General features: G+C 39.6%; 1 protein-coding gene across 1 annotated transcript; it reads right to left on the bottom strand.

Annotated features, from left to right (window-relative positions):
• Window positions 1–9,718: 9,718 nt before the first annotated feature.
• LOC116041492 (gastrula zinc finger protein XlCGF71.1-like) lies at window positions 9,719–10,776 on the bottom strand. The gene has a single exon (XM_031287392.2). The coding sequence runs from the start codon at window positions 10,762–10,764 to the stop codon at window positions 9,955–9,957; it is 810 nt and encodes a 269-aa protein (XP_031143252.1). The 5' UTR covers window positions 10,765–10,776; the 3' UTR covers window positions 9,719–9,954.
• Window positions 10,777–12,838: the final 2,062 nt, after the last annotated feature.

The raw sequence follows: 12,838 nt of genomic DNA on the forward strand, positions 1-12,838 counted from the left end.
CCAGGAGTATTGGTATATTGAGCAAAACTAGATACATATTGAAACCAAAATACATTACATACTCTGTACTGCACACTTATTTTACCATATATGTTATATTGTGTGGAAGTTTGGGGAAATACCTACAAAAGCAACTTACAAAATATTTGCACATTGCAAAAAAGAGCAATCAGGATAATAAATCACACCAAGTATTATGAGCACACTAATCATCTGTTTTTTAATTCACATTTGTTGAAATGTATGGACATTGTTATATTTAAGACTGCACAATTTATGTTTAAAGTTAAAGAAAATTTATCATGTAACATACGTGCAATTTTTAATGAAAGAGACGGGGGATATCATCTAAGAGGACAATGTATGTTTAAGCAACCTCTTGTGTGAACTACTGATAAAAGCATGTGTGTTTGTGGGGTGACCTTATGGGATGGACTGAACAATGACATCAAACAGAGCCATAATACCATTCAGTTCAAAAATAGATTAAAGAAATCAATACTTAACAATACAGAAAAGAATAGACCGAAACACAGGAATGGAATTGTAATGTAAAGGTATTGTTGTATATTGTTGTAAGTTATTGTAAGACCTGAAAGATTGTATGCTGTATTTGCATATCTATTTGCTTTGCAATAATATGATATTATGAAATAGGGGCAGGACCTAATAAGCTATTTGCTTCCGCTTGCTCCTTCTCGAACTTATACTTTTTTTAGTTTTTGTTAAATTCTAATTGTTGCGTTTTATTTTGTGGTTTAAATTTTTTAATTTTTTTTTCTTTTGCAACATTCTTGATTGTTCGAGATAAATAAGAAATTAAATTAACTGATACGCAGCCTGAGCTGCACGCCTGGCACGCTAAGCTGCTTGTTGTTTGTAGTTTAATCAGTCCGGCTCCCGCCACACGACTACGTTTTGGTTTAGAAACAAATATTCTACCGATATTGTACTATTCCTTTCCTCTCTTTTGTATATTTTTTGTAAATTCTATTGTATTGTTATACTGCATACTTAACAGTATTTCTTTATATTTCTTACTGTCCTTTCTATTTTTTGTCTTCACGTTAAGTGAGTACTTTGAGAGTCAAATTCCTCGTTTGTTTACACAAACCTGGCCAATAAAGCGGATTCTGACGAGGGCTGCACAATTAATCGCAATATCAGTCAAAAGAATCGCAATCACATATTTTCCTTATAGCGTGCAGCCCTGACTCTGATTCTGATATTCTTTGCTACGTTTACGCCTCGCGTCCACACTACTGCGGCGTCTCCAGGGTACCCTGCATCGTCTTACAACTATTTAAAGAGTCTTAAATTTAATATTCCCTATAAGCATTGAGTTTTCGTTTATAAAAGGTCTTACATTTTTTATTGTCCTGTCATGGGATTAAATAAATATTTTGTGTGGGTAATTTTTAGTTTTTAGTACATAACATGAGAGCTCTAAAAGTGACAAATATTTGATCCATTTTATGGTATTAAGAGGACAAACATCACTTAATTTGGGTAACGTTACTTGGTAAATACTTCTTTTCTCAGACTTGAATGACAGATTTTTCATGATATGGTCGAGAAGTTGGCATTATGTTAAGTAATTTATTAAAGGCCCTGAACACCCCTGCAGGTGTTTTCAGTTAATGTGGCTGATTGGCCTCTTCCCAGGACTGTGGGGGGGGTGTCTATAGACTGATTGATTGACATCTTACTGAGTCTCCTGTTAGTGCTGTTGCACCTGTTAGGGCGGGACAAATGACAGCTGTATCATTCTTATTGGTAGAAAGAATTTGTGACCTAATAAGTTCCCATCAAAGCTCCAGTAGAGTCTAATCAGCCAGAATATCTGAAAACACCTGTGTGGGGGTTCAGAGGCTTTAAGGAAAACTAAGGTTTGGGTCCCTCTGGACCTTCATCAAGACTATTCTTAACAATAAACACAGTAGTGGTATTTAATACATTCTGCTAAACACACGTGGCATTTGTCAGTCCTTCCAGAAAAATGTTTTTTTGTGATTGTTGCAGGCAAAAATCCTTGATTATGCGGCACGTTTTCTTAAAAAATGCGATGGAATATGTGGGATATTTATGCAATTTTATGCAATGAAATTGCAGGAACATGCAAAATTTGCGGTTTCATCGTGGCTTCATCGTGGGGTTTGCAGCTTTTGATGATGTTCACGTCGCATAATTACGTCACTTCGTAACGTTCCCATGGCAACAGGGGAAAATGGCTGCTCTTGTGTGAAGTAAACGCAACATTTTTCAACTTTCTGCTAAGATATATGTGACTTTTTTTTTTATGAAATCATGCAAGCATATTTTGCGCGGAAACCGGCAATTTATGCGGCGAAAGTGCGGCGTATTTGAAAGAATTCGGCCCCCGCATAAATATGCAGACTTTGGCTGATTATGCATTGAATTATGCGATCGCATAATCACGTTTTTCTGGAAGGACTGATTTGTGCAAGTTTTCACATCAATCAAGTAATACATATCTGAATTCAACTGCAATACTTCATATATCAATGTTTATATTCATTACAGGAATACATAGTGACTCCCCAATCTTAACTTATTGCCATTTAGCCAAATATTTCTATTCACGTTTCCTCCAGGAGGGCCAGACGGCGCCCACCCAGAGCCAGGGTCTGTCCCGGGTTTCTGTCTGTTTAAAGGAAGGGTTTCCTCGCCTCTGTTGCACTAAATGTTTGCTCTTTGGGGGGAGATTGTTGGGTCTCTGTAAATTATAGAGCGTGGTCTAGACCTACTGTATCTGTAAAGTGTCCTGAGATAACTCTTGTTATACTGCACTGCAACTTGTATTCTGGTATTTGATCTGTTTTTAATCTTTTATAACTGCTCTTTAATGTTTGGTGTAAAGCACTTTGAATGGCCGAAATGTTGCTGAAATCTGATATATACAAATAAAGCTGCCTTGCCTAAATGATGACCTCGTGTCATATGTTTCCCAGATTATTTCCTCCAAAAATCCAAACTGGGCTTTTTCCTGAAGTTTTTGTTACTTTTCTTTGTTTTTGCATGTTTTGTTTCGACCTTTTTCGAGGTTTCTGTGGACAGTTTCTTCCATGTGTAGCGGCTGTAAGCAGTCCATATACACACATACAGTATGTGGCTCCTACACTCGCCTTTTTCAAGGGTTTTTGGAACAGTTTATTTGGACGTTTTTGTCGCCTTTTTAAAGGTTTTTTGGGACAATGTTTCGGAAGTTTTTTGTCGATGTTTTTGTCTCTTTTCTCAGTACATGCAGACGTGTCCCGGGACATCCTTACGTAGTCGGAGATCTCAACCTTTTCGGAGATACAGTTTGTGAATTGCGAAGAAGAAAACTCTCGTCTAACAAAACTGCCTGAACATGGTCTAGTGCCCAAACGTTGCCTGATATTAAACTTGATATATTTTAGAGTTTTTTAGACCTTTGAGCTGCTTGTCCCCCTCTGACGCTCCTGTCTTACATTGTAGATGTTCAAAGTATTTTTCTGTAAAGTTTGTAAATTGAAAAGCCAAAAACACTTACCTTCTACTCAGTAGTTGATCCGACTCCTCCCCCCCCTTTCAGAGAATCTAAATTAAAAGATGTCATGTTTAAAATCATTAAAATGTTCTCCTCATCCAACTTCTATATTCACTAATAACCCACAGGGACATGGCAAGTATTACATATATTGTCACTTTTTTTCAACATTGTTGTCACTTTTTGTCTCTTTTTTTAACATTTTTGTCACTTTTTTCAACAATTTTGCCACTTTTTTAAACATTTTTTCAACATTTGTCACTTTTTTCAACATTTTTGTAATTTTTTTTCAACAGTTCTGTTGCTATTTTTGATGTTTGTTATGACTAAGAATGACATTTCTTGTTTTGAGATATATATTTATATATATATATATATATATATATATATATACTGTATGTGATGAGTGAAGTAGCGAATGAGGAGATTTCATTTGCTCGTTTTTTATTGTTTCCCCTGTCAGTTTGTATTTCATCAGATATAGTCATTAACCATCTTAATAGTATTATTTTCTGGATCTAAGTCTTCATTTCAACTCATTTAGTTTTTGGTAGTTTTCATTAAGGTTCAGTCTTTATGTATTTAGTTTGATATTTACAGTAGTTTTGGTGTTTGCCAGTTGTAGCGACAGACAGATAAAATAGTAATAGTTATCAGTATATGATAGTTGGACTGTAGAAATAGCAAAGATGTTTAACCCTCATGTTGTCTTCCCGTCGACCTGCAACTTTTAGTTTTTCTGGGTCAACATTTTAATAAAAACTTTTCTTTCATCATGTTGTTCTTTTTTGACACTTGTCGATTCCCCCGCTGTTTTGTCACTTTTCACAATTTCTTTTACTATCTTCCCGACGTTTGTGCACACTTATTTCCCCGAGTTGTTTGTCACTTTTTCCAATGTTTTTGTTGATGTTTTTCCAAGTATTTTGACATTTTTGTTGTTTTTTCGCCTGCGTTTTTTAAGGTTTTTACCAACATTTTTGTTACTTTTTTCAACGTTCTTTCGTCATTATTTTCTTCAAATGCTATAAAATTGACTAAAACACCCAATTTAAATGAAAGTAGTAAACTGATCATGTATTTTACTTGTGAAGAGTGTTGTAGGGAACCATCCACGTTATTTTTTTTGAAAATTTGGTTGAAAGAAACCCACATTTCTGACATAGAAACTTTTTGAAAATGGGTCAGATTAGACCCCGAGGACATGAACTTGTTGTCCTTCTGGGTCTAAATTGAAATGGATTTTTATTTTGTGCTTTTTTCCAACATTTTACTTTAACTTTGAAACGCTGTTTTAAACTTTTGTCACTTTTTTCAACGCTTTTCTTAATTCGTGGTCAACAAACCTAATTTAAATGACATTTACCTAATATTTGAGTTATAAAAAGCAGAAATTATGAATTATTTGGACTAATAGTTAAAATCAGAGGACGTTGAGTGGATAATCACAGGCTGGTTTATGTCAAAGTTTAGTCAGGATACTGTTTGAAAACCCTTTTACACATTCTTTTTGAAATGCTATAAAAATACGTGCAGTTTAGTGTCCCAAATTATTTTCCAAAAACTGAGTGTCCCAAATGATGAGGGTCTTATTTGAGACAGGTTAGGGTTAAGGGTAGGTAGCACAGGTGGTTTAGCAGGTTCATAATTAAGGACATTGTATGGGGAGTTTGGGACACTAAACTGCACGTATACATAAAATTGAATAAAACACCCAAAATTCAATGGAAGTAATTATTAATTTTACCTGCGAAGAACGTTGTATGGCTTCCATACAACGCACATATGCATCCAAGTTATGTTTGGAGCAATTTGGATGTAAGAAAACCATATTTCTGATATAAACAAACTTTGAAAACGGGTCAAATTGGACCCAAGGACAACACAAGGGTTAAATTCTAGGATCTGATGATAGTACGTGATTTACTCCCCACATGTTTTACATTTGTCCATATTTATTTTACACTTTGCTCTAGATATTTAATATGGTATTCACTTCACACACAGCCTCTGTCTAGTTTCAGTGAGATTGATTAAAGCTGCAGGTTTGAAACAGTTAATAGTTTGGTTCTTCTTACTCACCTTGTCTCTGTTCCTGTTTGTTTAGTCCACCATGCAGAAATGTTTGGGGCGGAGCCGCCCGGCAGAAGGGAGTATTCATGGTAATGATGATGTCATCATAGGACTGAACCAAGTCATGGGGGGGGGTTACTGTGTGTAGTTATTTTTTACGTGTTGAGGGGTAGTTGGAAGGAGTAACATCCCTCAAAAAGTTTTCTTTACTTGAGTAAAATGAGTGCAAACTTTTTTAGCTTTGTCCTGGATTTTAGTGATGTTATAAGATAAGATATACTTGATTGTCCCCGAAGGGCAATTAGTTTAGGACTCTGTCCGTTACGCAGCTTTACAACGACAACACAAATACAGAAAATAAGCATCTCTCAACACATACTCTCATATACATTAGACAGGTACCTATATAGTAATACTCTCATATACATTAGACAGGTATCTATATAGTAATACTCTCATATACATTAGACAGGTATCTATATAGTAATACTCTCATATACATTAGACAGGTATCTATATAGTAATACTCTCATATACATTAGACAGGTATCTATATAGTAATACTCTCATATACATTAGACAGGTACCTATATAGTAATACTCTCATATACATTAGACAGGTATCTATATAGTAATACTCTCATATACATTAGACAGGTATCTATATAGTAAGCACATTAACTCCTTTCAGTGGCAGTTTTTAATTGAACAACCCTGTCAGCTGCATTCTCTGCAATAAGTGTAGCACAGCCCTGAGATATTACACAATGAGATATTGCACAACTAATATATTGCACAACTAACATATTGCCCAACCCCAATAGCCTACATATTGCACACACAAAAAACAGATAGTTGTTACCAGGGCTGATTGAGAGCCCTATAAAGGCTGTGGCATTTGGGTTGCTTAGAGCAGGGGTCTTTAATGAGTTTTAAAGCCTCTGAACCTCAGATAGTCTGGCTGATTAGACTCTGCTCAGTTTGAAGTTGGGCTGTGATATGGAATGGATACATGTACTTTGCATTCAATTCATTTTTATTTATAGCATCAAATCATAACAGGAGTTATCTCAGGACACTTTACAGATACAGTAGGTCTAGACCACGCTCTATAATTTACAGAGACCCAACAATCTCCCCCCAAAGAGCAAACATTTAGTGCAACAGAGGCGAGGAAACCCTTCCTTTAAACAGACAGAAACCCGGGACAGACCCTGGCTCTGGGTGGGCGCCGTCTGGCCCTCCTGGAGGAAACGTGAATAGAAATATTTGGCTGAATGGCAATAAGTTAAGATTGGGGAGTCACTATGTATTCCTGTAATGAATATAAACATTGATATATGAAGTATTGCAATTTAATTCAGATATGTATTACTTGATTGATGTGAAAACTTGCATAGATGACACGTGTGTGTTTAGCAGAATGTATTAAATACCACTACTGTGTTTATTGTTGAGAATAGTCTTGATGAAGGTCCAGAGGGACCCAAATCTTAGTTTTCCTTAAAGCCTCTGAACCCCCACACAGGTGTTTTCAGATATTCTGGCTGATTAGACTCTGCTGGAGTTTTGATGGGAACTTATTAGGTCACAAATTCTTTCTACCAATAAGAATGATACAGCTGTCATTTGTCCCGCCCTAACAGGTGCAACAGCACTAACAGGAGACTCAGTAAGATGTCAATCAATCAGTCTATAGACACCCCCCCCCACAGTCCTGGGAAGAGGCCAATCAGCCACATTAACTGAAAATACTTGTGTGGGTGTTCAGGGCCTTTAAGCCAAGGACCCTTTAACTTAAATACCCCGTTTACACCTACATGGTTATTTTGAAAAACGGAGACATTTCCCTTCGTTTGTGCCCTTTGTTTTCAAGGGAACGGAGAATTCTCCTCTGAAAACGCCTCTTTCTAAAAACTTCGGCCTAAGTGGAGATTTTGGAAAACTTTGTTTGCACGTTTGCATGTAAACTGAGACAAACGGAGGTTTAGGCAGCCGAGGTCACAGTGTGCGCCAGAACTTGCACCTTCAAAGGAGAAAGAGGAAGTGATTCTTTGATGTTGTTGTTATTTTCGGGATTCTGATTGGCTAACGTGGGCTTGAGCTTCTCGTTACACTGCCACCTACAGGTTTGGCGTGCCCTTGACGGCATATATACACGGGTTTGTGTAAACAAACACTTTTCTGAAAACTGACAGGTGTGCACGATGTTATTTTTGAAAACGGAGAGGTTGAAATGTCCGCTTATCAAAATAGCCGGCCACGTGTAAACGTAGCCAAAGAGAGACGGAGCAGGGACCCCCTACATATATTGTATAAAATGAAGTTGCATCCATTGGTGGCCTACAGCCTTTTTAGTGCATAGAATACAAAGCTATTCAAATTTTAAACTTAAACTTTTCTGGCATCATTTTATGAATCATGTTTTATTGTTAAACACACGTGGCAGAGTGATTCCTTGAGATGAACTGGATCTGTGGATGGTTACATTACCTTTAGACCAGTAAGCCTATCATCAATAACTACGTTTACATGCACATAATATTCCGGTTTTTGCCCTTTTTCTGAAAAAGACGATATTCTGACTAAGCTGTTTCCACGGCTCATGAAAGTGAATATTCCTCTAATATTCCCGTTTCCATGCAGCCGTGTAAAACAGGATGTTTCCAGACTTGTTGGAGCGTGTGAACACGGCGTCCCTCTTTCATTCCTTCAACCAGCTTCTAGAAAAGGTCGCCTCATATCCAAAAATGTAATCGTGATTATGATTTCGGCTCCCAATGATCACAAAAACAGAATAATCGAGAAAAACAATTATTTAGCTCATTACGTTTTGCAAGTAAACTCTTACTTTCCCTTGTGTTCTGAATGAAAAAATAAAGTTTAAATAGGACAAGTTTTAAGGCAAATTTCACAGTTGTATGTTTGTTTACTGTTGATTTATTTAACTTTTTCCACTGTTTTTTAAGTTTAATAATTGCAACATCTATCTAATCGTGTTAAATTATCATGATTTCAATATTGACCAAAATAATTGTGATTATATTTTTTTCCATAATTGAGCAGCCCTATAGAGTGACTCGCGTTAACTAATGAAGACGCACAGAGGATGCATTGGAGTAGAGCCCTGCGCGGGACTGTTTTCTTCATCCCACTCCCGCCCGCTCCCGGCGAATTTCTGACCATTACCGCCCGCACCTGCAACGTGTGTGTTACACTCCCGCCGCTCCCGCAATGTGTACGTCCACTCCCGCCCACACCCGCAAAACTCTGAGAATTTATGCCCACACAATAATAGAGATGCATTGATGTTGTGTCTTCTCCCGTCCCGCATGAGAAAACACGTCATTTTATAGGTTAATAGGGAGAAGATGAAGGAAAAGAAGGCAGGTGTTTGCTGCTGTTAGACGGGGAGGAAGGAGCAGAAGGAGAGGGAGAGAGGAGAGGGAGAGAGGGGGAGGAAGGAGCAGAAGGAGAGGGAGAGAGGAGAGGGAGAGAGGGGAAGGAAGGAGCCGAGGATGAGGGAGAGAGGAGAGGGAGAGAGGGGGAGGAAGGAGCAGAAGGAGAGGGAGAGAGGGGGAGGAAGGAGCCGAGGATGAGGGTGGACGGAGCCTTGGCTCGGAGCTCCCCCGTCCTGGGAGGCTCAGACACGCTGGTGTCTGCTCATAGATGGCCTATATAGTATATACTCAGTCAGTATATATGTATATATACTCAGTCAGTATATATGTATATCTATGGTTTCTGCTGGCGTGGGGGGGTTCCAGGCTACATCCCGATCCCGCAGTGGTTTTTTTAGCCGCCCGCTCCCGCCCGCAGCAAAGTTAAAACCGCCCGCTCCCGCGAGATTTGCGTTGGGTCCCGCGGGACCCGGCGGGACCCAATCCCAATGCAGCCCTCTACATTGGAGTGCCAGCAGAGAGTGCAAAGGACATTACATTTAGCTGACGTTTTTATCCAAAGCGACTTACAATGTCTATATATGTCAGAGGTAACACACCTCTGGAGCAACTAGGGGTTAAGTGTCTTGCTCAGGGACACATTGGTTGATGTGTCGCAGTGGGAATCGAACCCAGGTCTCCCACACCAAAGGCACGTGACATAGACAGGACGAGCCAAAGCATTCACAAACAATTTATAGTCAACAGGTGAGGTGGGCGTGGTCAGGTGGCAGGTGGGAAAAGTATCCTTGTGTTTCCGACTGGCAGATTCAACACATTCATTCCCGAAGTGAATTGAAAGAGCGAAAATGGAATGGAAGGAGTCTTTTCAGTCTGATACATTCCCACGCGTGCCCGTGTTGTTCTTCTCACCCTCTGAACGCTGTGAGAAAAGCTTCCACGGTTGCTTTACCGCTGTGTCGCCGTGCGGCTGCTCTCCCCGGCACACGCGTGCCTTTTAAACTGCGACTGCCACGTGAAGCTTTGGCCGCAGACGCCGCAGCGAAACGCTTTCTCCCCGCTGTGCGCCGCCATGTGCCGCGTCATGTGTCCCTTCCGGGAGAAACTCCTCCCGCACACCGAGCAGGCGAACGGTTTGGCGCCCGTGTGGGTTCTGGTGTGCTGAACCAGAGTGTGCCGCTGGGCGAAGCTGGCGTCGCACACCGAGCAGCAGAAAGGCTTTTCTCCCGTGTGAATGCGGACGTGTGCGACCAAATCCGAGCGCTGCCGGAAGCTCTTGCCGCAGAGCGAGCAGCCGAACGGCTTCTCGCCGGTGTGGACTCTCATGTGCTTCTCCAGACTCCAGCCGTGACTGAAGCTGGCGTCGCAGACTGAGCAGCTGAAGGGCTTCTCTCCCGAGTGACACCTCACGTGAGCCACCAAGTGTTCCCTCCGATTGAAGCTCTTACTGCAAAACGAGCAGCTGAAAGGTTTTTCTCCCGTGTGGCACCGCATGTGTCTCTTTAGATTTGTCTTGTGGCCGAATGATTTCCCACACTCGGAGCAGATGAACGACTCTTTGTCAGCCTGACTTACGTCATCTCTCAGAGAGTTTAAACCTGACAGACGCTCCCTGCTCTCCTCCCAATCATCGCTGACGTCCGTCTCCGAAGAGTCTCCAGTCTGGTCTTCAGTATCTGGTTGTAAAAGTGGATGTAGATGTGAGTTCCTGGCTGGTTCTGGTCCTCCACAGTCCTCTCCATCAGCTTCTGTTTCCATGTGTTGAGTTTGTCTCTGATGAAGCTGTGAGGACTGAGCTTCCTCTTCATCATCTTCACTCTTCACAGGGACAGGAGTGAATGAGAACTTGGTGATATCAGCCTCCTCCAGCCCTTGAAGCTGCTCTCCCTCCTGACTGATACACAGTTCCTCTTTAATGTGTGGGGGGGGCTCTGGCTCCTCCTGGTCCACACTGGAGCTACACTCCTGCTGCTCAGGGGGATCCCAATCTTTGATTGCTGCAGGAAACACAAACAGAAAGTAGTTACCACAGATGTAGAGAGACAGCACAAACTCCTTATTGTAGCTTCAACAATACAGAGTCTCTTTTTTAAATTCCATCTTTCACCTGTTAAAGTTCTGAGTCATTCAAACTGAAGGCGCCAAATAGGCGCCAAAAAGGTGACAAAAAGGCGCCAAAAAAGGCAACGAAAAGTCGACAAAAAAGTGCCCAAAAAGCACCAAAAAGGCAACGAAAAAGCGACAAAAAGGTGAAGATCGGAACCGGACCTAACAGGATGTGAGTGTTTCTGTGACTTCCTGTTCAGCCTGAAGGCTGCTGGAAAAAACATTTCAATATTCAAAAGAATCACGTAATTACATTGGAAACAGAAGATGTTATTCTTAATTATGATAACAAAAACTAAACAATACATAAGTAGGTTTGTCAACTTATTAATTCTACAGGGGAAAGTTTATATCCATAAAGCAAAATTTTCTAAATCTCGGCCAGCTTTTTACTCACTTCAGAATTGAATTTCGGAATTTTTTTTACTCCTGTAGAACCTGTAGGTGGACCGAAGCTGGAAAAGTTGCATAGTATGCCTTTAACAATAACAAAAGTATTTATATAGCTGATGCAGTACATCAGCTACAGACAACATCGGCTCCTTTCCCAGCTACCAATGGGGTTAGACAAGGTGGAATATTGTCACCTGTTCTTTTTAATTTTCTTTTTACATGGATGATCTTTCTAGGACATTAGAAGTGTGTAGGACTGGCTGTATGGTGGGGGATAGGCATATTAATCATCTGATGTATGCAGATGATTTAACTGTTATGTCTCCTTATAGTGCTGGCCTACAGCAACTGCTTAGAGTCTGTTCAAACTATGGACTACAGTAGGACATCAAATTCAATGCAAAAAAGAGTGTTGGAATGATTGCCAGAACTAAGGAGGACAGGAAGCTATGCTTTCCCTCTTTTTACTTGTCAGGGCAAGAGCTAAATGTAGTTACTAAAACAAAGTACCTGTGGCCACATCATCAGGGATGATTTTTGTGATGATGACATACAGCGCCAGTGCTGTAAATTATATGGACAAGCAAATATGTTGGCACGCAAATTTCATATGTGTACTGAAGAAGTTAAAATGTCTCTTTTCAGAGCATACTGGACTCCACTTTATACAGCTCACCTATGGTGCAGCTACACTAAAGCAAAGATAATAAGATAAAGGTGGCATACAATGATGCACTTAGAATCCTGTTGAAGTGTCCGAGATGGACCAGTGCTCGCCATGTGTTTGTGACCAGTAATGTTCCCACCTTCCATGCTGTGCTGAGGAATCTTATGTACAGATTAATGTGCCGATTAACAGAGTCAAAGACTACAATTTAACCAACCGTGCAGCTAGTGATACCAGATATACCTCCCAACTCTGGAAACACTGGCACACGCAGCTGTACCTGTTTTAATTATTGTGCATAGCTATTTGTAAGTATGTATGTATGTTTTGTATGTCTGTATGTATGTATGTATGTTTTGTATGTATGTATGTATGTATGTTTTGTATGTCTGTATGTATGTATGTATGTTTGTATGTATGTATGCTTTATATGTTCCCGTTATGTTATATGTGGTAGTCAGTATGTATTTATGTTTGTGTTTGTGTGTACCCCTCTTTTAATATGTTATGTGTACTTTTCTATCTAGACCTTGAGTCTGTACATAAAGTTATATATATATATATATATATATATATATATATATATATATATATATATATATATATATATATATATGTGTATGTATGTATGTATGTATGTATGTATGTATATATATATATATATAT

The sequence above is a fragment of the Sander lucioperca genome, chromosome 16 (assembly GCF_008315115.2).
Source record: "Sander lucioperca isolate FBNREF2018 chromosome 16, SLUC_FBN_1.2, whole genome shotgun sequence".
In the NCBI taxonomy this organism is placed as follows: domain Eukaryota; kingdom Metazoa; phylum Chordata; class Actinopteri; order Perciformes; family Percidae; genus Sander; species Sander lucioperca.